The sequence below is a fragment of the Mobula hypostoma genome, chromosome 1 (assembly GCF_963921235.1).
Source record: "Mobula hypostoma chromosome 1, sMobHyp1.1, whole genome shotgun sequence".
NCBI classification, from domain to species: Eukaryota; Metazoa; Chordata; class Chondrichthyes; order Myliobatiformes; family Myliobatidae; genus Mobula; species Mobula hypostoma.
The window spans coordinates 83,621,469-83,647,178 of NC_086097.1; the positions used below are offsets into that span (position 1 = coordinate 83,621,469).

The window sequence follows — 25,710 nt, forward strand, 5'->3', positions numbered from 1 at the left end:
CTTTTCATTTTGTTTCAGTTTGTTCTTTCTGGCTCAGATGACTTCAATCTTTACATGTGGCGTATTCCTTCTAGTTTAGAGACAGGTGAGTTACCATACAGCCTGCACTGAATTCTGTGATGGTTTTCTCTCCCAAGAAAACAATATGCATGTACATTGCCCACGCTCCAAATAACTTTAATAATCAATAAAACATGCTTCTGGATCTCACATTTGAGTCTTAGTCAACGCTCCTCGTAGACAGGATAACTGGTGGCACAATCAAGCAGCCAGTGTTCATTCCTGCAATGCTGTTGAGAGAAAGGTGTGGTTTGGGTGGGGGGGTGCGGTTTGGATATCCATCTGAATGTTTCATGGAATTCCTTTTGGTCGTTAATTATTTAACTATCAAAGTTGTTTATTATTTGTTGAAGATATAGCAAGGAATTCAGCACACCACACTTGCAGAGGATGAGCATTATTTTAGAAACTGGACAAGAAAAAGAATGAAGGAAGCTTAAAGTGAATTTGATAGAGCTGAGTAACTGAGCAATCGTAATTCCCTTTAAAAGTTGTTGGAGGTGTGTTGGACCTCAATAATGTTATCAATAAATCACGAGATTGGTAGATCCAGTTAATGTACTTAATGTACCATAGTCTAAAAATGTGCCATTTGTATCAGATATATTTGTTAATGATTATTTTTCAGATAATTTTAAAAGCAAGATACGTAGTCATACTTTGATTATGAACTATTTGCAGGTGGCCCTGCCAGAATTGTAAACGGTGCATTCATGGTGCTTAAAGGTCATCGATCCATTGTAAATCAAGTACGATTCAACCCTCATTCGTACATGATCTGCTCATCAGGAGTGGAAAAGATTATCAAGGTACATTATATCACAAGCAAAAATTCAACACTAATTCCAATGTCATTTTTCCTGTTAACAATGCAGTTATTGTAAAAGCTCAATGTATAATTTGTTTGAAATATCCATTACCCAATTTACTGTCAGAAACAAAAAAAGTCCTCAATGTCCTACATGTTCCTTATTTTTTTACAAAGTTGTTCTTAATTCCAGATTTATTGCTATGTATTAGAATTTATTTAGTTTCAACACTTCTTAAAATTTAATTCCACCTTGTATTTGCTGAAGTTCTAGCAAAGTAACTCTCTTGTGTGAGTGAAGTCTGAGTTTAAATATTTTTCACTTGTGTTTTCATAATATATGTGAAATTGACTATTTTGTATATAAGAAATCAATTAACGGAAGAGGACGAAATTCACAGTAGGCATTCCCATTTAATGTAATCTTAATTCCTCAACAATTCTTTACATAAACTGCTGATTTGCATTGCTCCATTAATCCACTCTCCTGTGTAGTTTCAGCTGCTCTAGTAAAACTTTGCATTTGAACTTCCATACATTGGGATGCACTGCTGAAAAACATGGTGAATGTCGGTACAATAGCAGCCTTCAGAGGGGAATTAAGTAAATATTCAGGAAAAAAATATTGCAGAGATTTGGGGAAGTGAAGGCAATGGGATTAAATGTAATTAATTCTGAAAGAGAAGATTCAGACTTAAAGCAAGTAATCTCCTTCCTTGTGGTACCTCCCTGTGATTCTCCAGGTGTCTAATGTCACTTTCAGGGACAGTTAGTCATACAAAAGATTTTTTTGTGCCATTGATACATGATGTTTGAAGTACCAAGCTTGATGCTTGAACATATATCAGTATCTCCTGCTGGATAACTGGATAATCCACTATTATCAATTCTTCACTGAGCTTGGGGTCAAGGTGGCAGTTGTTCCCCCTTTGTGTCCAAACTTTCCATTTTTAATTGGAGTTTACATTGTGGTTTTATAATGATTTTAGTGAACTCACCTGTACAACAGGGGAATGAGATTTAAAAGATACAACATCAGTTATATTTGCAACTATAGCTAGGAAAAGATAAATTACAATCTCCGATCACAAGTAAGTTTAAATATAAATGCAATCATTCCACAATTAGTCATTTGTTTTTACATAGCTTTTGAATTCTAATGGATTTTACCTTCAGGTAATTAAATGACAAAACCTGAATAATTACATCTGCTTTATGTTTGTCATAGCAATGTGATTGATAAGGGTGTAAATATTGAATGTTTTTGTGCTTTGATAATACAGGTTTGGAGTCCATATCTCCAACCAGATTGTGCTGGTGACCTAGAAGGAGAGGTGGAAGATGATACCCGTAATCTTTATACTCATGAAGAATACATCAGCTTGGTCCTAAACAGCGGAAGTGGCCTATCTCATGATTATGCTAACCAGTCGGTTCAAGAAGATCCAAGAATGATGGCTTTTTTTGATTCTCTTGTACGGCGAGAGATTGAGGGCTGGAGTTCTGATTCTGATAGTGACCTTAGTGAGAGTACAATTCTTCAGCTACATGCAGGGACCAGTGAACGATCAGGATATAGTGATTCTGAATCCTCTGCCTCCTTACCATTATCACCTCAGCAAGGTGATGATTCTGACGAGGCAACCTATACACTGGACCGACAGAAGCCCTCCAACTCTTCCACAACCAGGGAAGACTTACAGTCTCGTCAACAAAGATTGTCTGCACTCAGACGCTATCAAGATGAGCGACTTCTAACTCTTTCTAATGACTCTGATTCCTCAGAAAACAACTTTAATCAAGTGACTACAGGTTCAGATACTGATCCTGTGACAAGGCCTCGATCTCCAAGTCCAGAGGCAAATGATTCCAGTAGTTCCAGTAGCAATGGCAGGAGGCGTGCGTCTACACGCCAAAGAAATGCTTTAAGGGCTAAGCAAAAACTCCACAGAGAAAAGAAGAATACTCCACAATTCAAAGTAAAACAAGATAATACTGATGATAATGCCAATTATTCTCGAATGCATAAGGGTGACCATTCTTCATCAGCTTCATCTTCACCAGAAAGGAGCAGTGCTGAGTTTGAAAATAATAGAGGAAGGATATCTCCTTACTCAGATAGTGAGTCTGAGGTTAGAAAGGTTTATAAAGCCTACAGCAAAATACAGAGTACATTCAGGTCACAATTGAAATCAAAAGGAGGTTCCATGACCTTTTTGTCTGTGAGTGATGTTGCACACACGAATGAGAAAGGAAGCTCATTAGGTATGTTACCCCAAGAAAGTGATGCTACGAGGAAAAGTACAACAGGATGTTATCAGAGATTTAGAGTAGAAAGATATTTAGATGAATATAAAGGGGAAAGCAGCACATCTCTACAAGCAAAGAGTAAGCATCCAACCCTGCTTATTCATGAAAGCAATACTTTACCAACCTCAAAGGAAATGATGTCTGGAGAGCAGGAACATGTTGTAGAAGATGTCCCAAGTAGCTATACTGAGCACTACTATGAGGCCAAAAAGGTTAATGGGAAATCGGTCCTTGTGGGCAATAACAGTAACCTGACTAACCAGTGTCAAGCATTTGGTAACCAAACACAAGAACTGTGTGATCACACAGAGGCATTGGAATGTGCAACTGCCCAACATGTACAGCAGGTGCCCGGTGATGAATCTGGTCAGGAATTCATTAGATCTGCATCCTCTCAAACAACTCCTTTTCCTGAAATTCATTTAACTGGAACACAAAGTAATTTTGATGAATGGTGCAGAGACCATGTTGATAAATCCAAAGCCAGGACTTGTGACGTGGAAGAATCCTGTTCAGAGGCTCCCTGCAACGTTCACAACAACGGTCTATTTGATAAGCAATACACAAACCAGCAGGAAGATTCAGTGAACGCATCCAAGTCTGAACCTGGTGACTGTGTACAGGTAGCCTCATTGCACCACAAAGAAGAGTGTTCCCAGTCTGGGGTGAATGACCATTCAGAATGTACTAAGAATGGCATGGCAGCCAAACGAAACATTTTTGATTGTCCCCAAGGGGCTTTGTCATCAGCAGCGACTGACCAGTCTTCAGGAGGGTTGAAGAGGCTGCGAAAAGAACTAGATCCTGAGTTTTCACCAACTGAGAAGAAACAGAAGACATGATTTGCACTTGTCCCAGCCAGTGCTTTGCAATGTCACTGAAAGCATTTATCTCGAACTCAACAAACCATTGGTCTGTAAACGAGTGAGAATTTTTGTTAACAATTATGTAAATAATTCAATTTCTTGAAGAAATGCTAATACAGAAATTTTTAGAATGTGTATGATAATGGTATATAAAATACAAATTATTTGGAGTGATTCTAACTTTGGATTCAAATATCCATTTTGGCCCAAAGGGTTTGTAATTTTTCTGTTAAGTATTCATTATGCCAAGCAAGGGTTAGTGGTGCATTTGGTGTATCAAATTGTATTGGATTGTATTGTTACAAAACTTTCCCTCATATCCACTAGGAAAAGATAAGCAAATTGATACATGTGGGCAGATACTGAATTTAAAATATTGAAGCCCATAGAGTAACAATTGAACAACTGAAGAGTTTTTGAAGTCTAACACTTTATAGTTGGAGGGTATTTTGTTTTTATCTTAAATTACTACCTTTTGTATGGTAGCCTTTTATTCATGAGAGGAGTGAACAGTTTGGCTCGAGAAAAATGTCTTGATGTTGGTTATATACATGGAACACAGTGATCTGCTGAAGGAAAGTTAGACATGCTGTGGTCAAGAATAAAGTTTTGTGTTTTAATTTCTTCAGGACAATTATTTGAAGCACAACACTTCTGCACAGTGGGCACCTGATTAGCTATCACTTTCTTTAACTGTTGAGAAAAATAAATATTGCCATTCACAATCTTTGTGTCTTGCTGTATTCCTGCCTCTGTGCTGTTTCCTCCAGCTAAGGCGGCAAACAGTTCTTTTGCAATCCAAGGATGATAGTGGATTGTTAACTTGAACCACAGTCCTTGTGGATTTGATCAGGTGAGTAAATTTAGACAAAAAATGTGTTAATGAAGTTTTCTTAAGATATCTTAAAATTTCAACTGTACAATGAGAGTAGATTAATACTGTAATTGCCCTTTGTAAATGGCTGATAAGATTGGAAGGCTGGTTTGAGGTGATGGTCAGAAAGGGAATTGTGTGTTGCAGAAGGGAAGAAAGGACAACACATTGTGAGGAGCTGGGTGGAGGAGGCAATGGGTTAGGTGAGCTAGTCAAAAAACATGCCTTTTCATTATTGGGGAAATGTGGATCCAGCTACAGGTGATGAAAGGTTTAAACCCAAAACAAGTTTGCGTATTTATAGCACTCTTGATTCAGTAATTAGTTGTGGTGAGTCAACAGTCTTATTTGCAGCAGTTTGAGGATAGTTGAAATAAAAAATGAAAATATGCACTGCAGATCAATCCACTTGATTGCCATTTTTACCAAAATTAATGACATGGAAGAAATGTATCCCTATTGTCACACCTGTTTGATCTGTGTCTTTACACTAAATGCTGCTGAAGTAATCAGTTTTAAAATTTATTTCTGGTGGCCCAGATAATAAATCCATTTCATTCAAACAGACTAATTATCTCCGCCATAGTTTCTGATTTATACTAGGTTACTTAATTTTGTTTGAGGTCTGGTAGCTGTGCTTAAATTGGGGTCTGTACTGCCAAAAAAAAAAAAAAAAAAATATATATATATATATATATATATAAAAGCTCCCAAAGATCAAGGATCTCAGTGTAATGATCCTATTGGAAATGTGTGCATCGTTCAGGTGAGAAGAGAGCAGACATCTTTGGGTTGCTTTTGTAATGGATTAGCCTCTCAAGTTGATTCTTTAAAATATTTGCAAGATGTTGGTGGCACTGAGGCCAATGTATATAGTCCACCTCTATCTTCTGTTGAGAAGGTGGTGATTTCTCCTTGGTGTATTTAGTGAATGCTATTGCACAGTGAGTTACATCACTCAAACCCAGCCAGTTCCAAGTTGGAATAGTATAGATTGTGCAGTTTATGATGTTCCCAAGTGTCTGTGCTCTTGTAAAGTGTGGCTCTACTTGAGGCAGACTAGCTTTGTACTAATGGAGTAATGACCACCTTCAGCTTTTGGAAGAAGTGTAAATTGGCTCAGAAAAATATAAAATGGTAATATTTTTTACAATCTAAAAAATATTCAAATTATTTTCCTTACTGAAGCCTGGTATGAGTTTTGCTTAACCATGCAAGAGTTGGTTTCTATTAAAAAATCTCTACCGTGTTAAGTGATTTAATATCTCAGAATGGGGGATCTTGTGCTGTGCCCCATTTGTACAAGTTTTCTGCTTATCCTTCAACTCATAATTTTGTACTTTAAGGATCAATGGGTCAAACTGATGATTGAAACAAGTCATCTGGTTCGGTTATCAATGACTGCACTAATACTCCCACATCTTAACCAATAAGGTGTAGGGATTTGGAAAGAATTAGTAATGACTGAAATAGAAACAAGGTGACATATAATCTATCCAGGAGAAATTTGAAAAAACAAGCAAAGAATATTTTTGAGGAAAGAGGGAGAAGGGAAAAACAAATAATTGTTACAAAGTTTTTGAAATAAGACTTGAGAGCAGAATTAGGCCATTTGGCCCATCGAATCTGCTCCACCATTCAATTATGGCTGATCTTTTCTCCCCTCCTCAGCCCCACTCCCCGGCCCTTTCCCTGTAGGCTTTGATGCCATGTCCAATCAAGAACCTATCAAGCTCTGCCTTAAATGCACCCAACGACCTGGCCTCCACAGATGCTTGTAATAAATTCCACAAATTCACCACCCTCTGGCTAAAGAAATTCCTTTGCAATTCTGTTTTAAATGGACACCCATCTATCCTGAGGCTGTGCCCCCTTGTCCTAGACTCCCCCACCATGGGAAACATCCTTTCCTCATCTACTCTGCCTAGGCCTTTCAAAAGGTTTCAATGAGATTCCCCTCTCTCCCTTCTGAATTCCAGCGAGTACAGACCCAGGGCCATCAAACGTTCCTCATATGATAACCCTTTCATTCCTGGAATCAGCCTTGTTAACCTACTCTGGACCCTCTCCAATGCCAGCACATCTTTTTTAAAATGAGGGGCCCAAAACTGTTCACAATACTCAAGGTGAGGCCTCACCAGTGTCTTGTAAAGCCTCAGCATCACATCCCTGCTCCTGTATTCTAGATCTCTTGAAATGAACGGTAACCTCTTCACCACTGACTCTACCTGCAAGTTAACTTTTAGGGTATCTGCATAAGGACTCCCAAGTCCCTTTGCATCTCAGATTTTTGGATTTTCTCCCTGTTTAGAAAATAGTCTGCACATTTATTTCTACCACCAAAGTGCATGACCGTGCATTTTCCAACATTGTATTTAATTTGCCACTATCTTGCCCATCCTCCTAATCTGTCTTAAGTCCTTCTGCAGTCTACCTCTTTCCTCAACACTTCCTCCCTCTCCACCAATCTTTGTAACATCTTGCAAACTTGGCAACAAAGCCATCTATTCCATCATCTAAATCATTGATATACAGTATAAAAAGAAGTCCGAACACCACTAGTCCTTGGCAGCCAACCAGAAAAGGATCCTTTTATTCCCATTCACTGCCTCCTACCAATCAACCAATGCTCTAACCATGCCAATAACTTCCCTGTAATACCATGGGCACTTAACTAAGTAAGCAACCTCATGTGTGACACCTTGTCAAAGGCCTTCTGGAAGTCCAAATATATACCTTCCACTGCATCCCCTTTATCTATCCCATGTGTAATCTCTTCAAAGAATTCCAACGGGTTCGTTAGGCAAGATTTTTGCTTAGGGAAACCATGCTGACTTTGTCCTATCTTGTCCGGTGTCACCAAGTACTCCATAACCTCATCTTAACAATTGACTCCAATATCTTCCCAACCACTGAGGTCAAGCTATCTGGTCTATTATTTCCTTTCTGCTGCTTTCCTTTTCTAAAAGTGATGTGACATTTGCAATTTTCTAGTCCTCTGGCACCATACCAGAGTCCAATGATTTTTGAAAGATTATTAGTAATGCCTCCACAATCTCTACCACTACCTCTTTCAGAATCCTAGGGTGCAGCTCATCTCGTCCAGGTGACTTGTGCCCTTAAAGCATTCCATCTTCAAGAGTGAGAATTCAGTTTTTGTTCCCCTATGAGCTCAGCAGATCATCTGGTATTCTAAAAATCCATATTTTGCCAGTAAAAGGGTACTTGTGTTAAGCTTCAGGCTAAAATTCAATAATGAGTTTAATTTGTATTACAGCGCAAATGAAGTTGAAACAAAGCTGATATCAAACCTTTATTATTGCAATGGAAAATCGTCATGCAGTTCAGTTTCTAAATTGACAAGCATCTTCCTTACTGCAAATAGATAGGTTAATTAAATTAATAACATTTACTGTTGGGAAATTCTGGGACACGGAGGGTTCAACTTTTTAATGCCTTTTTTTAAAACGCAGAATTGGGTTGTAAAGGAGACCAATTCATTTTAAATTACAGAAGTGTAATTAGTTATGGAGCCAGATTAAATAGCTCTGGCTGTATAGAGGGTAGCAAGGTTTGTACATTGAGGTTGATTTCCTTTTTTTTTGTTGTGTTTTATATAGCAGCTTGTTATTCTTTTAGGGAAGTCCTATTTAACGATGTTTCCCTTGTTGATTCATTTAAGTAGCGTAAAGTGGATCAGTGTGTACTCTGGCATGAAAGTTAAACAATTTGTATTTACTCAGTTGAGATTTGGATTACCCATCTGCACCATTCCTAAGACTTCCATGTCCATTTTGCGGAATTGCTTCATTCAGCTGGCGTTGCTGCTGGAACCCCTATCTGTGAGTTTTGATTACCTGCTGGACTTGAATTCAAGATCATTATTTTGATTTCGATACACTCAAGGGCATTCAACTTCCTGCTGTCTCTATCCAAATTCTCATAATGTCGATTACCCTTCTGTTTGTTGATGTGTGTAATGCCCTGGTTAAGATTCCTACTACTATGCTGTGAGGTGTTTCATTTTAGTAGTTTTCTGTAAAAGCTGTGTGTCCTGTGGGTAGAATGTTTTGGTTCCAGCTAAAGATAAGGAATCATGTTGTTCAACTTCGGAATGTTGTGTCAGCTGATCAGGACGGTGGAATCGGAAGAAGGTTCTGGAGGAGCTGGGCAGAGGGAGATTTGTGATGGACAGTGATGAGGTTCGTGGTCTTTTGATGGGAGATGTGGAGGGGAGAAGATCAGGAAGACAGACACCTGTAAGATTCAATGCGATGGGAAAATGTGATTTCAAGGAGTCCTTTGTGAGGTGAAGGAGTCCAAGATGGGAGATTCTACCGGTGATCGGTGATGAGAATTCAGCGGCACTATTAATGGTTATACCCAGCTTTTGGTAGAGATAAGCTCCAATGGTCATGTGCACATTTAGACTGGTCTAACTGTAATCAGCCCTTTTATTTATTTTTTTCTTTCTCAGTAACTATTTGATAAAGCTGAAGTGGGAGGATGGGTTAACAGCTGAAGTGTGGGAATTGGAGGAGATGTGGGTGAGGGCAGCATCAATGGTGGTGGAAGGGAAACACCATTCTTTGGGTGGGGGTGGAAGTATCTCAGTATTAGATACTCTTAAAAGAAAAGTCTCATCCTCAGAACAGATGTGGCAGTCAGGAACTGAGAGAAGGGAATAGCATTTTTAGAGGTGACAAGGTGGGAAAAGATTATAGTCAATAATCAGGATTCAGTAGGTTTGAAAAAGGATGTCAGTGGATAGTATATCTCCAGAGATGGAGACAGATCAAGATGTTGAAAGATTGGACCAAGTAAATTTGAGGACAGGGTGGAAGTTGGAGGCAAATTTGATAAACGAGTTTAGCATGGGTGCAGGAAGCAGTCATATTGCAGGAGATCTTGAATAAAGAATTTGTTGTGACACACCATTAATAGACTTTTTTGTAACTAGTGTTCTTTTTCATTTGGAGGAAACCATTAGTGTAAAACCTTCTTGAGGCAAGTATGCTAAAAAACAGAATCTAGTTTTGATCCTACCAAAAGAGAAAGTTGAAATGGATAGAGAAAACTGACAAAATACTTTGAGCTATGGAAGTAGAGTATACAAAGCAATCAATACAAGATGTCAAACTCAACATAGTTTTTAAATTATGTTAGAAAAAAATGTGGCCGAGGAAGTGCATGTGCTCTGTTGTTTTAAAAAAAAAGCATTATGATATCATAGCATGTTAGGAACTTTGTATCCCTATTTAAACTAGAGAAAAAGATTACATCCTGTGGAAATTAAGCTAAAATAAATATAAGCAAATAAACAATGAAAATTATTGCAAATTTCCAGTTGTCCCAAAGTTTGGATGTCAGGAAATTTATTGGAATAAGCAAATACCTTGGAAATCTTTAAGTTGAAAAAGGAGACTTGGCAGGGAAATGTAATGAGGTAAAACTTTGAAAATTTGATTAAGCTCTTTGACTGAAGTTATGAGTATTGTATGACCATTGGATTTTACTGGGGTTCTTAAGTGAATTTGTCCGTAAATTGGAACATACACAAAATTTACTTGATATGATAACAGTACCTCTACATTACTATAATGAAGGGCATAAAAACCACATAAAACTGATAAGATAGAAGCTGGGAGAGAGAGGGAAAGAAAACTACTTTGTCCATTCAGAGGAACCAGTGCATGTATGTACATCAGACTTCTGAATTTAAAAGTATGGGAGCTCATTTGACGGTATGGGTGTCTATAAGTCATGGTGTTCTTAACCTGGAAACATCCTGTGTTGGTATGGGTTTTCTGATGTGCAATGGGACTGAAACTATCCACTATATTTCTTAAAAACATAGTTTTGATAATGAAATAGAAAGCCATGTATGCACGTTTAGTAATAGCACCAAGGTGGGTGATACTGTAAGCAGTAATAAATTACATGGAAATACAGTGAAATTGAGTGAGTGGGCTATACTAATTCAATGGTTTCAATGGAGGTAAATATGAGGGCATCCACTGTGCAGTTAAAAGGATAACATGGAGTACATTGTAAATGGTTTAAAAGCTCGAAGCTGGAGGTCCAAAGAGATTTGGTAGCCATGTTCGAACATCACTAAAATATCAAGTCGTAGTACAGGAAATAAAAGTCTAACAAAAGGTTAGCCTTTCTAGAAAGGAGACTGAAGCAGAGTGAGAGATGTTACAGCCATGTAAAACTAACTAGACCAAACCCACAGTGATATGAGTAGATGTGAGTATAAATAACAGAAAGAACACACCACCTCTCAAACTACCCTCCTCCTTCCCCACACTTGGCAGCTTGGAAGTGCCGCACGAGCATCTTTGCCCACCTTAGAACCAATTGATCTAGAGAGAAAGCAAGACATCCTCAATGATGGAGGGCTGCCTAAGAAGGGATGTGTGCAATGGTCCTGTTACTGGGCGAGATGACTGAAGCTATATTTTGTATTGTGCTTGATTCTTAGCTATTTCTAAATACTTAACAAGCCATTTCATTGTATGTGGACATACTACCCAGCAATACTCTCATCATAATAATGTACAATTTAAAACAGCAATGACAAATTTCTGGTTTGAATAAATGAATGCTAAAATTACTAAAACATTTGATGTAAAAGGTAATTCTGAATATAGTCAGGAAAAAAAATGTCTGCTACTGTGTTCCTTTATAAGATGAAGGTTGTGTGACACATCCTGCCCACAAATATACACTTCTCTGGACATCTGATGAATGCAGCATTTCAGACATCAACACTAGCCACATCCAATGCCTTTATTACATTTTAATTTGTATAAAATGTCAATGACACTGTTTGAATGTGTTGTTATCAATACATTCACAAAGTGCCTTTTGAAAAAAGTTAAATTTTCAGGTTAATTAATAATAGATGGATGGTCTTTGATACCAAAACATTTCTCCACCTCACTCACATTCTCATCAAAAAGTTGAGCTTAAGAATACAGTATATGCTTTGAATCCTTAAGAGAAAAATATATTTAACAATTGCAGTGGTGTTTTCTTTAACATGATCCTCTATCACTGTTGTAAACTTTTTTTCTGTGTAAATTAGTGTCAGTGCTCAGTGATTCAAAGCAATGACACTAATTTACACAAAAGAAAGTTTAAATAGTAATAGAGGATCATGTTAAAGAAAATATAGTTGTATAATGTATGTTCTCTTAAGATTCAAAGGATTTACAGTCTTAAGTGTAACTTTTTGACAAGAATGTGAGGTGGAGAAGTGTATTGGTATCAAGACCATTCTTCCATTATTCTTTTATTAATTAACCAGAAAAGTTGATTTTTGATATCAACACATTCAAATAGAGACAATGACACATTGTGCAAACTAAAATGTAGTAGAAGATCTGGATGTGGCTGGTGTTGATGTCTGAATCACTGCATTTATTAGAAAACAAGACATTAATTATCACCTTTACCTATTCAAGTCCCTTCAATTCAATAGCAACACTTCAAAGCAATTTAATGTGGTCAATTTTTATCCAGGTTTGAATGAGACTTGAACTTTTAGCGTAGCAACCAATAATACGATTATCTGAGTGGGGAGTTTCCTCTAACTTCTATTCATGCAGAGGTATTTTTGTGTGTACTTCTATTTTTTATAATCTAATATTTACCTGCTTTTCTTGGAGAATATGATTTATCATTGGAATAGTATAAAAACCATTTAATATTAAATACCAACCTAAAGTAGGATGGCAGAGTACTCTGAAACTGTAACCTCCAGAAACCAATTTGAACATCCAAGTAGAAATGAGTAACTATATGTTTCTGAATAATATGTACAGTACCTGGTTTTATTTGTCATTAAGTAGTAGAGTAACATATATTTTTCTCATCTTTGCTTTTGAATCATAAAGATAATTTCAGCAGAAGTATTTTTGCAATATTTTATGTGTTCAGCTCATCTGTTTGATTGCTCCTTCAAGTAATTCCAAAACACATAAATTAGAGCTATAACATTATTCATACACCTTGGAAAAGGGCCCAGCTAATCCAATGCCAACCAAGATGCCCATCTGAGTTTGCCCTGTTGGCCCTCATTTGACCCATACCCTTCTAAACCTTTCCTATCCATGTATATGTGTGTAATATAATATATCCCTTCTCCTTCCCACCCCACCCTCTGGTGTTCCTATTACTAAGGAAAAGGTGTTTGAAAGGCTGAAAGATCTGAAGGTAGGTAAGTCATCTAGACCAGATGGACTGCAGCCCAGGGTTATAAAAGAGGTGCCTGAAGAGGTTGTGATCTTTCAAGAATCGTTATATTTTGGAATGGTTCCAGAGGACTGGAAAATTGCAAATGTCACTCCATTCTTTAAGAGAAGAATGCAGAAGAAAGGAAATTATAGGTCAGCTAGTCTGACTTCAATGGTTGGGAAGATGTGGAGTCCATTATTAAGGATGAGGTTTCGGGGTACATGAAGGTGCATGATAAAGTGGGCCAAAGTCAGCAAAGCCGATCTGACTATCCCTAAACATGAGATCCTGCAGATGCTGTAAGTCCAGAGCAACATGAAATGCTGGAGGAACTCAGCAGGTCAGGCAGCATTTGTGAAGAAGAGTCCTGATGATGGGTCGCAGCCCAAAATATTGACTCTTTATTCCACTCTTTAGATGCTGCCTGACCTGTCTCTGAAACAAAAGATCACGGTGTTATTTTGAGAGAAGAACATGCCAACTTGGCAAGTCTTGAGTTTGTGGCCTAGAATTCAGGTTCCAATCATCAGCCTGTCAGGATTCGAGGCCTCGAGTTTGGGCTCCTGTCATTGGTTAGTGCTGAGGCCAATACCAAACATCCAAGCACGAAGGCCAATTGGAAGTCTGGAAGCCAAAGCCCTGGGTCTATGAGTCTAATGTCCAGTCTGGAAGTCCGAGTTCTGCCCTGGGGTTGGAGGTCTGTCTGCATGGATGGGTGCAAGGGAGGAAATGAGCTTGTTTTCACATTGCTGTTTGGTTGCTCGTTGTCTTCTGTTTAGTTGTGTTCTGTTGTTTTGCTGAACATTGTGGGTATGCTTTGCTGGCGCAGAAATGTGTGTGCAACATTTGCAAGCTGCACCCAGCACAGCCTTGGGTTGTGCTGGTTTTTAATGCAAATGACACATTTCACTGTATGTTTCAATGTACAAGTGCTAAAGGACTTGATCTGATTCTGAATCTGTGGTGAGCTGGACAGTATTTATTTAAAAAGTAAATGCTCTGAAGATGCTTAGCAGGTCAAACAACATCCATTAGAAGCGTAGTTGATGTTTCAGGGTGGTGAATTCTTCTTAATCTGAGCTCATCTGCCAACAGGATATATAAGTTGAGGTGGAAGAGGGTAAGTACAAGCAAACAATGTTGTAGTTGTGCAATGCAGAATAGTTAGAAATCTGAAACAAATGAGAAAGCTGGAAATATTCATTTACTTGGGTTGCACCTCTGCAAAGAGAGGAAAAACTAAATTAGTTTTACAGATGAAAGATATTGCATTCTGGTTCTGAGGTGAAAAGGAGAAATAAGTCTTTTGAAAACTAGTGAATTCATATTGAACCTAGCATGCACCAAGGACATCTTCTATCATATGGGTGCCATGGGATAAACTTGGAGCAGATTTGGCAGCTCAGAGCTAGCAAAAGTGAGGAACTTGTGGCTACAAAAGGAGCAATGTACATTACCAGATTTAGTAAGTGTGGTGACTTCTGCCACACTCTATCATTACTATCAGGCTAATGTGTCCTGGCTTGACCGGAAGTGCAGAAAGGTTTGCGAAGGGCACTGTCCAGCATACACAAAATGCTGAGTGAAACTGAAGCCATGTAGAATGCAATAGATAGCTAAGAAATGTCACAACCAACCGGTGAGTTTAGAGACTGCTGTCCAACCTCACTCCATTGGTCATTGTCAAACATGGATGTTGCAGCCTAGCTGTCATTTGTGAGCCAGGGCGGTACGGTATGGCAAGCAAGCTGTTATTCATGCAGTAGCTCCCCCTCTCCACGTAGCTGATGAATCCAAAGGAATGGCAGAGACTGATACAGTGGCCCATGTTGAATTCAATGTGGGACTGCCTTGGGGGCTCCAGCTCTTTCTGTGGTGGGCGGGGGAGGGGGGAGGTTACTGTCAAAGCATTCCCATGCATAGGTGTAGCTACAAGACAGTGGAGGTTTGAAATTGGAAGTTTTCCTTCTCCCAGATCAGACACCAACCACAGCTGATGAGCGCCATCAGCCTGGAGCGACTGGTTTTAAGGCACCAGTAACCCACCTTTGCCCCTTCACCTGCCAGTGAAACTGTTCTATCGGGTGTAGTTGTTTACATATGAAAGCCAAAAGCTGTCATGGTCCCAACCGTTAATTCACCATTTTCTCCGAATTTCCTTTGGTAGCGGCACACCTGGTTTTCATCAAGACCTGCAGCATAAGAATCCTGGCTTTGCCCCCACTAGTAGCCAGATCGTTGGTTTTGCCAGTGTGGTAATTAACGTTTCCCGGCCCCTTAGGATTGTGTGTTCTAAGTTTTGCTTCAGTACCGAGATTTATTTGTGAAACTCAGTCTCTCCATGTCAAGGTAAGTATTCTAAGTTTTACTTCACCACCGAGGTTTACCTGTGTGACTCTGTCTCTCTGTGCTAAGAAAAGTTTTGTCTGCCGCTTTCCTTTCTACGCTCCGTGTCAAGATAAGTTCTGCCTGCCTTCTGCTTTCCTGCACTCCCTCCTGTTTGCCGTTCAACGCTCACACCTGCGTCTGCTTCCTAACTCAATCTCCGTGCCCGTGTCCTGCGTTTGGGTTTGCCTTGTTCGTTGCAACAAAAGCTGGACTTAGTCACCAGAGGCTATTTGAGATGTATGCTTTTGGGAGCATTTAATAGGTGATGGGAGTTTTTTTCCCCCATTACTGTCTCCCCTCTCCCCTGGCTATGGCAACATTAAGGAGCCAATCATTGGTGGTGGACAATTAATTAGGAAATGGGAGGAGGTAACTGGAAAAATACTCCTATCCTCACTGATGGTAACTCTGAAGAAAATGCTGAAGCACTGAATATGTAATCCAGTTCTGCTTCCTTCCCAGATCCCCAGCATGCACAAGCCACTCTCCAGCCAATCAGATTTATGTTCACATATTGCCAAGAATCACCTGAGATCAATGGATACGTAAAAGGAGATGGAACCAAGCAACATCCGAGCTGTACTGAAGACTTGCACTCCAGTAACACTGCATTTCCAGCCAAGTTATTCCAGTACTGTTACAATTCTGGTGTCTGCCTGTCAATGTGTAAAACTGCCAAAGTATGACCTGTTCATAAAACGAAGGACAAATCCAACAGTGCTGGTTACCATGCGAACATCAGCACAGTCACGACAACAACCATCAGCATTACAAACAAGAGGTACTTATTCACCAATGGCCAGTTTGGATTTCACCAGGACCACCAGGCTCTAAACCTCAACAAGGCTGTAGTTCAAACATGAATCAATTAGCTGAATTTCAGAGATGAAGGAGAGACTGCTCATGAAATCAAAGTAGTACTTGATCAAATATATTATCAAAGCCCCCGGTTAAAGTGGAATCTGTTGAAATCTAGAGGAAAGCTCCTCTCAACCTAGTCTCTAACTACTTTTCACTGAGACTGCTACATGAATATTGAGGGTCCGAACCCTGAATGGATCTCTGTTGTACAGTACTGGGTCTTTGAGGCAACTGCAAGAATTCTCTGAATAGAGTTTATCAATTTCATATTTAGTGATCTGGATGTCACTGGCGTAAACAGTAGTTATTGCCCTTGGCCTAGATCATTTCAGGAGTATTCGAAAGCCAACCACTTGGTGTGCTCAGAGTCACATGGGCCTGACCAGTTAGGAATGGCAGATTTCCTCTTTTGAAGGGAATTCAATGAACTATATGGCCTTTAACAACAATTTGATGGTTTTGCTATCATTTACACAAGTGGCTTGTTTTTTCCTCTCTTTAAAATTTCCCATTTTATTAACTGAATTTAAATTCCTCAGTTGCAAGTGAAGTTCCCTAATTTAGAAACATAGAAAACCTACAGCACAATACAGGCCCTTCGGCCCACAAAGTTGTGCCAAACATGTCCCTACTTTAGAAATTACTAGGCTTACCTATAGCCCTCTATTTTTCTAAGCTATCCAAAAGTCTCTTAAGAGATCCTATCGTATCCGCCTCCACCACTATTGCCAGCAGCCCATTCCATGCACTCACCACTCTCTGAGTAAAAAACTTACCTCTGACATCTCCTCTGTAGCTACTCCCCAGCACCTTAAACCTGTATCCTCTTGTGGCAACCATTTCAGCCCTGGGAGAAAGCTCTGACTATCCACATGATCAATGCCTCTCATCATCTTATACACCTTTATCAGGTCATCTCTCATCCTCTGTTGCTCCAAGGAGAAAAGGCCAACTTCACTCAACCTATTCTCGTAAGGCATGCTCCCCAATCCAGGCAACATCCTCGTAAATCTCCTCTGCACCCTTTCTATGGCTTCCACATCCTTCCTGTAGTGAGGTGACCAGAACTGAGCACAGTACTCCAAATGAGGTCTGACCAGGGTCCTATATAGCTGCAACATTACCTCTCGGCTCCTAAATTCAATTCCACAATTAATGAAGGCCAATACACCATACGCCTTCTTAACCACAGCGTCAACCTATGCAGCTGCTTTGAGCATCCTATGGACTCGGACCCCAAGGTCCCTCTGATCCTCCACACTGCCAAGAGTCTTACCATTAATACTATATTCTACCATCATATTTGACCTACTAAAGTTTATGAGAAAAGGCCTCTGGTTTACTACTCCAGTAATATAATCTCTGTGGTGCCAATGCACAGCTTGGTTTCAAGTGGTTTCTATCAGTGAACACATCCACTGTTCATCAAGGGGATGCAGCCTGATGTCTCTACACTTATAAATGAGTGAATGAACAAATGTGTTGTTTTCTGTCGGTATTATTCTTGGTAATGTACAGTACACTGTCCTGTAGAGTTGTAAGCTGCAGTTGCTGAAGAATATGCTTGGTGAGAGCTCCTCCACTCTGAAAAATAATGCCATGTGACCTTTTTCCCCCACACCTGAGAGAAAGCTATAATATTTCAGCTGATAGTGGAATATGAGAACACTAAAGGCAGGAGTGGGTGTCATGACCACTCACCATTCCATAAATTGATCCTGATCTTCGCATACAGTATATTCCTGCTCAATTCCTGTATCCTTTGATTGCCCCGGTGTTAATCTCAGCCTCGCGCTCGCTGATCAATTGAGCATCTATATTCTCCTGGGCTAGAACATTTCAAAGGTTTACACTACTCTGAAGAAATTTCATCTCATCCCAGCATTCCCTTAAGTGCCGTTTGAAATACAAGCTTTGCTGCATGGGAGTGGGACCTGAATTCATAACCTTCTGTCTCAGTCGAGCACTACCAAGTCAAGACTGACATTAAGTGCAAAATGCCAGACTGAAAAATTATTTCAGGAAGCATACAAAGTTTTGTTTTAGCCTTTTTAAAACAAAAGAGAATATTTGGAGTATCAATCTTGAGGCAGTGTATTTAATTCCCCAGATAGTTTGAGTTCAAAGCCGAACCTTGGATGAAATGTGAACTCTCCTATTCCCAGCAGAGACCACTTGTCAAATTACTTACAAAGGAATCCTTTAATAAATCTGTAACTCTGCTCTTTGTGTCCTGCACCAAATAGATGCTTCCTTGCACTGACTAGTATGTTCTGAGCAACAATTCTTCTTTATTTTTTTCTGAACTATTTCAAAAGTGTGTTCAATAATGGAGACTGGATTAACAGCTGAATATTACCTTTCTACAGCAATCAATGCTCAAGACTAGTTGTTTCATTGAAAATTCTGGCCACTGCAATTTAGAAAATAGTTAGGTTTCTGAAGAAGTTTTTTAAATGATTGGCAAACGTCTTATTTTGGCATTTACTTGGTAATAAGCAGTAGTTCTCCCGCTGTGGTATAATGTGTAAGTGCCCTATTTCTCTCTGAAGTAACTGTGCCATTTTTATGTACATGAGAGGTAAAAGCTGACCGCAGCAATTTTCCTAAATATGGAAACTCAGTCTAAGATACTCCACAGAGGCATAAGGATGAAGAAGGGCTGCTGTACCAGAGAAGGAAAAATCTGGAGGGGTGTCAAAAGTCCAGTCTTAATTGAGTCTGTAGAGTAAGTGGGGGGGGGGGGGGTTGAGAGCTTAATGGGCTTAGAATAGGGGACTTGCTGAAGGCAGAAGGGATGCTGCAAATGATTGGAGATGGTAGAATGCACTTTTCAGAGAAAGGTGGTAATTTTTAATAATAGGGCAATAAGGAAAATGAAAAATTCTGAGAAGGTAAACATTTTAAGTTTGAGTCAATGGTGGAACCTGGTTTAAAAAAAACCAGCTTAGTCTGGGTATGAGTGAAGAGTGAGTTGGAGTTCATGAAGAATATATGGGTTGGAGATGAGGGGAGAGGGCCAGAAGAGCATTGAACTATTTGAGTTTTGAGGTTAACTGGTTACAGATGAAAGGACTAGCTCGGAAGATCTCTCTGCTTCCGGCTCCGGTTTGAAACTTAGTTTCTGCTGTTACATAGGCAAATGCAGCAATAAAAATAGATGCATCATATTCATACAACCATTAATGAAATTGTGATTAGCTCACCACCTTGTAGATATTGTTTAAATCAATGTTGGCTCTCATAGAAATACCCCTTTTAGATATTTCCATATAGTCCTTTGTGTCCATAAAGGTCTAAAGTTAATAAAGAGATGCACTTCCAACAATGCAACACCACCACAATATTCCTTTCACCAGCTGGCCTCCACTATATGCTCATCACCTTGATACAGGGCTTGAACCTCTGATCTCCTGACACCAGTGAAATTGGTGTCACTAGGAATTTTGGTCATTGTGATGGAAGTACGCTTTCTCTGTACTGGAAAAGATACATGGTTAGAGGATCCCCTGAAAGTTAAATGGGATATCTTGATTGCTAACAGGTTGGGTCAACCTGAGACAAATGATGAAAGAGGGTTGGTACCCATATTGCTCAATATTTCAACCTGCTTAAAATTGATAATTAGATAAGCACTCCAAATGAAGCAACTGAGAGACATTACGGTGTTTGAGCTCTGCTTTTTGCCTACAGATGATATCTTGACATATGGATGGGCACAAGGATCATTTGGCTGCACTCCTACACTACCTGCAAACAGACAGAGCCTATAAAGCAAGGCTGCAGGTATCACGACAACTAAGAGGAGGATGCAGGAGGCAGAGGTACATCAGAGGATGGCCTTGTGTCAGTGGGCTGGGCCGTGTTCAAGAACTTGTCTGAGGACCTGAATGACTACACCAGCGTTGTAACAGACTTTATTAAAACAGCTGTAGATGAATGTGTCCATCCAAGGTTTTCCCCAGTCAGAAGCCACTGATGAACAATGAAATCCAGAATTTACTTAGAGCCAGATCAGAGGCATTCAAGTCTGGAGATCAAGCATGCTAGAAGAGGTGCAGGCACAATCTCCAGAAAGCCATCTCAAAGGCGAAGTGGTGAATCCGGATTAGACTGGAATCAACGAGGGATGCTCAACAGCTGTGGCAGGATTTGGATGCTATACCCTCCTATGAAGCTAAATCTTGCGACAGAGGGGACAGCAGAACTTCGCTTCCAGCTGAGCTCAATGCCTTCTATGCTTGCTTTGACCACCAGAACAGGGAGGAACCATCGCACACCCTCATGTTGCCCGATGATGCTTTGGTCTCAGTATCTGAAGATGACATGCACTGCCTTAAACAGAGTGAATCCAAGGAAAGCATCTGGTCCAGATGGAGTACCTAGCTGAGTACTGAAGACCTGTGCCAACCAACTGGCTGGTCTATTCATCTCGTTCCAGCAGTGTGTGGTGCTCACCTGCTTCAAGCAGGTTTCAATTGTACCAGTGCCTAAGAAGAGCGTGGTAACCTGTGTCAATGAATATCACCCAGTGGCACTTGCATCCACAGTGATAAAGTGTTTTGAGAGGCTGATGTTGAAGCACATCGGCTCCTGTCTGAGTGGCGGCTTGGATCCACTCCAATTTGCCTGCCAAAGCAATGGTTCTACAGCAGATGCCATTTCATTGGCTCTTCACACAACACTGGAACATCTAGACAGCAAAAATGCATACATCAGGATGTTCTTTATCGATTACAGCTCAGCACTTAACACCATCATCCCCCTCAAAACTAATCAGTAAACTCCAAGACCTGGGTTTCGATACTTCCTTGTGCTATTTGCTCCTGGATTTCCTCAATTGTAGATCCCAGTCAGTTCAGAATGGCAAAAACATCTCCTCCACAATCTCCATCAACACAGGAGCACCACAGGGATGTGTACTTAGCTCCCTGCTCTACTCACCTTACACTTATGACTGTGTGTCTCAGTACAGCTCCAATACCATATACAAATTTGCTGATGAAACCACTGTTGTGGGCTGAAAGATGGTGATGAATCAGCATACAGGAGGGAGATTGAAAAGTTGGCTGTGTGGTGTAATAACAACAACCTCTCACTCAATGTCAAAAGAACCAAGGAACTGATTGCAGACTTCAAGAGAGGGGAAACCTGAGGTCCATGAGCCAGTAATCATTGGAGGATCAGAGGTGGAGAGGATCAGTAACTTTAAATTCCTGGGTGTCACTATCTCAGAGGACCCGTTTTGACCCATCATATAAATATAATTGAGAAGAAAGCACAAGAGTGCCTCTGCTTCCTCAGGAGTCTGTGGAGATTCTATATGTCATCAAAAACCTTGGCAAGCCTCTATAGATGTGTAGTAGAAAGTGCTGACTGGCTGCATTATGGCCTGGTATGGGAACACCAATGCCTTTGAGCAAAAAATCCTACAAAAGTTTGTGGATTCAGCCCAGTACATGACAGGGAAAACCCTCCCAATCATTGAGCACGTCTACATGAAATGTTGCTGTGGAAAGGCAGCATCTATCGTCAAAGATCCTCACCGCCCAGGCCATGCTCTTTTCTTGCTGCTGCCATCAGGTAGAAGGTATAAGTACCCCAGGACTCTCACCACCAGGTTCAAGAACAGTTACTTGCCCTCAACCATCAGGCTCTTGAACAAAAGTGGATAACTACACTCATTCTACTTCCAGTGTTTCCACAACCAACGGTCTTACTTTAAGGACTCTTTTATCTTGTTATTTCATGCTCATTATTTATTGCTATTTATCTGTATTTTCATTTGCACAGTTCATTGTCCATTGATCCTGTTTAGTTACTGTTCTATAGATTTGCTAAGTATGCCCATAGAAAAAAAGAATCTCAGGGTTGTATGTGGTGACATGTATCTACTCTGATAATAAATTTTACTTTGAACTTTGATTATTGGAAGTGCATTCAAAAGCAATCGTACTTCTGGAGAGAGAAAGATGTTGGAGATGCCCTGTCTGCAATTACTACAAATGGCGGAAGGGCATTGTCCAACCATCCCAAAGCAGTGAAGGATATTGCACCGGTGTTAGAGAAAATGACACCTGTGGCTCTTTGGGATGATTTCAGTCTGGTAGAAAGAGTGTACACCTAATTGGAGCATTCAAACACTGAACTGTATGACATGAATGTGGGTCTGGTAGATCAGAGTATTTCCCGGGGACTATGATGGATGGAGATAAGGTGCTGGGTCAGAGATTTAATGAGGAAAAATTGTAAAAGTAGAACACTTATTTGTAGAATGTTTTGAAGCATCTCCTTACTTGCCAAATACTTGCCAGTGAGATGATATCACATGCAGCATCATGTAATTTTAATAGTTATGATTCCACGATATGGACATAAAATGATCCTGGCAAAACTGTGTTCGGGAAAAGAGGGAAAGGAACTCATTTTAGAGGATTGCATTTGAATAGTTTGGGTTTCATTCGCATACTAGATTTGAGCTCTTTAAAATAATTTTGTTTAATAAAACTAATGTTTTTTTCCAGATTATTCATTTCCATTGATTTTGTGGTTTGCTTCAAATTTACCACTCATTTCTATTGAAGTAATCACATCATAACAAAATGTTAAAAGAAGTGGGACAAAGGGATTCCATATTGTTTAGAATAACCCTCTTCTCCAAGGTTTGCCACCTTGTCATGGTGGAGAGGTGTGTGAGTTCCAGAGATGGCCAGCAGTGCTGTCTGGAGGTTAACCAGGTTTGGTTCTTTCACCATGTTGATTTAGTCAGTCTACCCAGGGCACAGGTGCCAGCATTCCTCATTGTGGTCGAACTGTAACTCTGCAAGGACACTGAGCTTTGTGGTAGAAAGTTGTCGAAGGGTTGATAAAATCTGAGGCATTCCATTCCTATTTACTGCAGGGATAGTGTGAAGAGAGCTGCAACCAGTGCTCAGGCCTGAAAGGGGCTAGATCTTTCAAACTATCCACCGACCAAGGAGCTCAACAACAGGGTTGATGAAGACAGAAAATCGGGAAAGGAGTGGCTAGCAAGGAGAGTAGAACAAAATGGTTGAATCACAATCTTATCTGTCTCATTTAAGATATCAGTACAAGACTCTCTGAGCAATAGTGTTGACATGCAACCCTGTTGTAACCTCATACCAGAATATCTGATTTGCTGAAGCCCAAACAACTGCGTCACTGACTACTGCTTAATCTAATGACAATTTGATTCTGATTCACATGAAGGAATATCAAAGATGTTGTTTAAAAAGAAGCTGGAGATCCAGGAACTGAATTTGTCCTCTGTCATCAAATTTTCATGCATCCTTCTCCGATTCACCTATCTAAAGGGCCAATATTGATTTCTGTGAAAATCAAAACAAAACTGTGGATATTGGAAATCTAAAATTTAAAAAAAGTAATGTTTTCTCTCAAAGCTTTTTCACACAAAGCTGGGTGGAAGTGTGAAACGTGAGGAGGATGTTATGAGAATGCAGGGTGACTTGGACAGGCTGGGTGAGTGGGCAGATGCATGGCAGATGCAGTTTAATGTGGATAAATGTGAGGTTATCCACTTTGGTGGCAAGAATAGGAAGGCAGATTACTATCTGAGTGGTGTCAAGTTAGGAAAAGGGGAAGTACAACGAGATCTAGGTGTCCTTGTTCATCAGTCACTGAAAATAAGCATGCAGGTACAGCAGGCAGTGAAGAAAGCTAATGGCATGCTGGCCTTCATAACAAAGGGAATTGAGTATAGGAGCAAAGAGGTCCTTCTGCAGTTGTACAGGGCCCTGGTGAGACCACACCTGGAGTACTGTGTGTAGTTTTGGTCTCCAAATTTGAAGAAGGACATTCTAGCAATTGAGCGAGTGCAGCGTAGGCTCACGAGGTTAATTCCCGGGATGGCGGGACTGTCATATGTTGGAAGATTGGAGGAACTGGGGTTGTATACACTGGAATTCAGAAGGATGAGAGGGGATCTGATTGAAACATATAAGATTATTAGGGGATTGGACAAGCTAGAGGCAGGAGACTTGGGGGAGTCCAGAACCAGAGGCCACAGTTTAAGAATAAGGGGTAGACAATTTAGAACGGAGTTGAGGAAAACGTTTTCACACAGAGGGTTGTGGTTCTGTGGAATGCTCTGCCTCAGGCCAATTCTCTGGATGCTTTCAAGAAATAGAGCTCTTAAAGATAGCAGAGGGAAGGGATATGGGGAGAAGGCAGGAAAAGGGTACTGATTGTGGATGATCAGCCATGATCACAGTGAATGGTGCTGGCTCGAAGGGCTGAATGGCCTACTCCTGCATCTATTGTCTATTGTCTCTCTGCAGCCGTGTCAGGCTACAATCGGCAGGGAGAGAAACAGTGTCAACATTTCCTGAAACATTAGCTCCGTGTCTCTTTCCACAGATGCACCCTGACCTGTTCAGTATTTCCAAGGCACTTTCTGTTTATTCCACATCAAGGTACCCACTTCTGGTACGGATCTCCAAAGTTTCCGTCATTTATTGCCATCATTCATCCACTCACTCACCCTCCCCAGTACTCTCCTCCTACCACCACTCTCGAATCTCCGTACATACTTTAAGAACTTAGCACGTCCAAATTCTTAATATTTCAGTTCTGCTGAAATACTAACACCTCCTCTCCATTGTCGCTGGCTGAACTGCTGAGAATTTCCAAAGCGCTCTGATTTTATTTCGGCTCACTTGTCATCCGCCTGAAATGAGAAGCCTCTCTGTCTTCACAAACGCTACCCGGCTTTTTCAATTGAGGCTGCCGTTATACTGCTGTTTCTCTTCCCACGGATACTGCCTGACCTAGGATTTTCAGACTCCCAGCTGCTGCAGTTTCTTTTCAGAGCTTCCGCTATAGACTCGTTTGACATCACTTTACCGTTTCCATTTTCCCCTGTGAAGCCTGAAGCAGCCGGTGTACTTCACCCATTGAGCCCAGAGAGGGAGCTACGGCTAACTATAAAAAGGGGCAGTTCTTCCACAATCCTGTTAAGACTTACGGGTTGTTGCACGCTACGATCATTGTAAATAAAACTGCGCTCAGTGATTACAAGTGCTAACAGGCTTCTAGGTGCCCAGCACTTGAATAGCTGGTCACAAGTGGGGCTTAACACCAGTCTTCGCTGCATTGTGTCGCTCAGGGCAGGGTTAAAGCTCCCCCAGCCCTCGCAATGTGTCTTGTCTCAATCCTAGAACTGCTTAACGTCACCTCCAGCCTCTTTTAACTTTTTCCTTATATGGTAGCGAGTTTTCTGGGCTATATCTCCTCGTTCTGTGGGGGCGGGTTCAGCTCAA

General features: G+C 40.4%; 1 protein-coding gene and 1 long non-coding RNA gene across 2 annotated transcripts in view; one reads left to right on the forward strand and one right to left on the reverse strand.

The window, feature by feature from the left end:
- Positions 1-4,902, forward strand: part of dcaf5 (ddb1 and cul4 associated factor 5) — a 72,962-nt gene extending 68,060 nt beyond the window's left edge. Inside the window, exons 7-9 of the mRNA XM_063051888.1 lie at positions 19-85; positions 742-869; positions 2,152-4,902. Of these exons, the coding sequence (XP_062907958.1) occupies positions 19-85; positions 742-869; positions 2,152-4,020 (2,064 nt within the window). The 3' untranslated portion in view covers positions 4,021-4,902. The remainder of the gene's footprint in view (positions 1-18; positions 86-741; positions 870-2,151) is intronic.
- The window catches only part of LOC134348489 (uncharacterized), a 39,729-nt gene that overhangs the window by 9,435 nt on the left and 4,584 nt on the right, over positions 1-25,710 (reverse strand). The gene's annotated exons all lie outside the window — the stretch shown is intronic.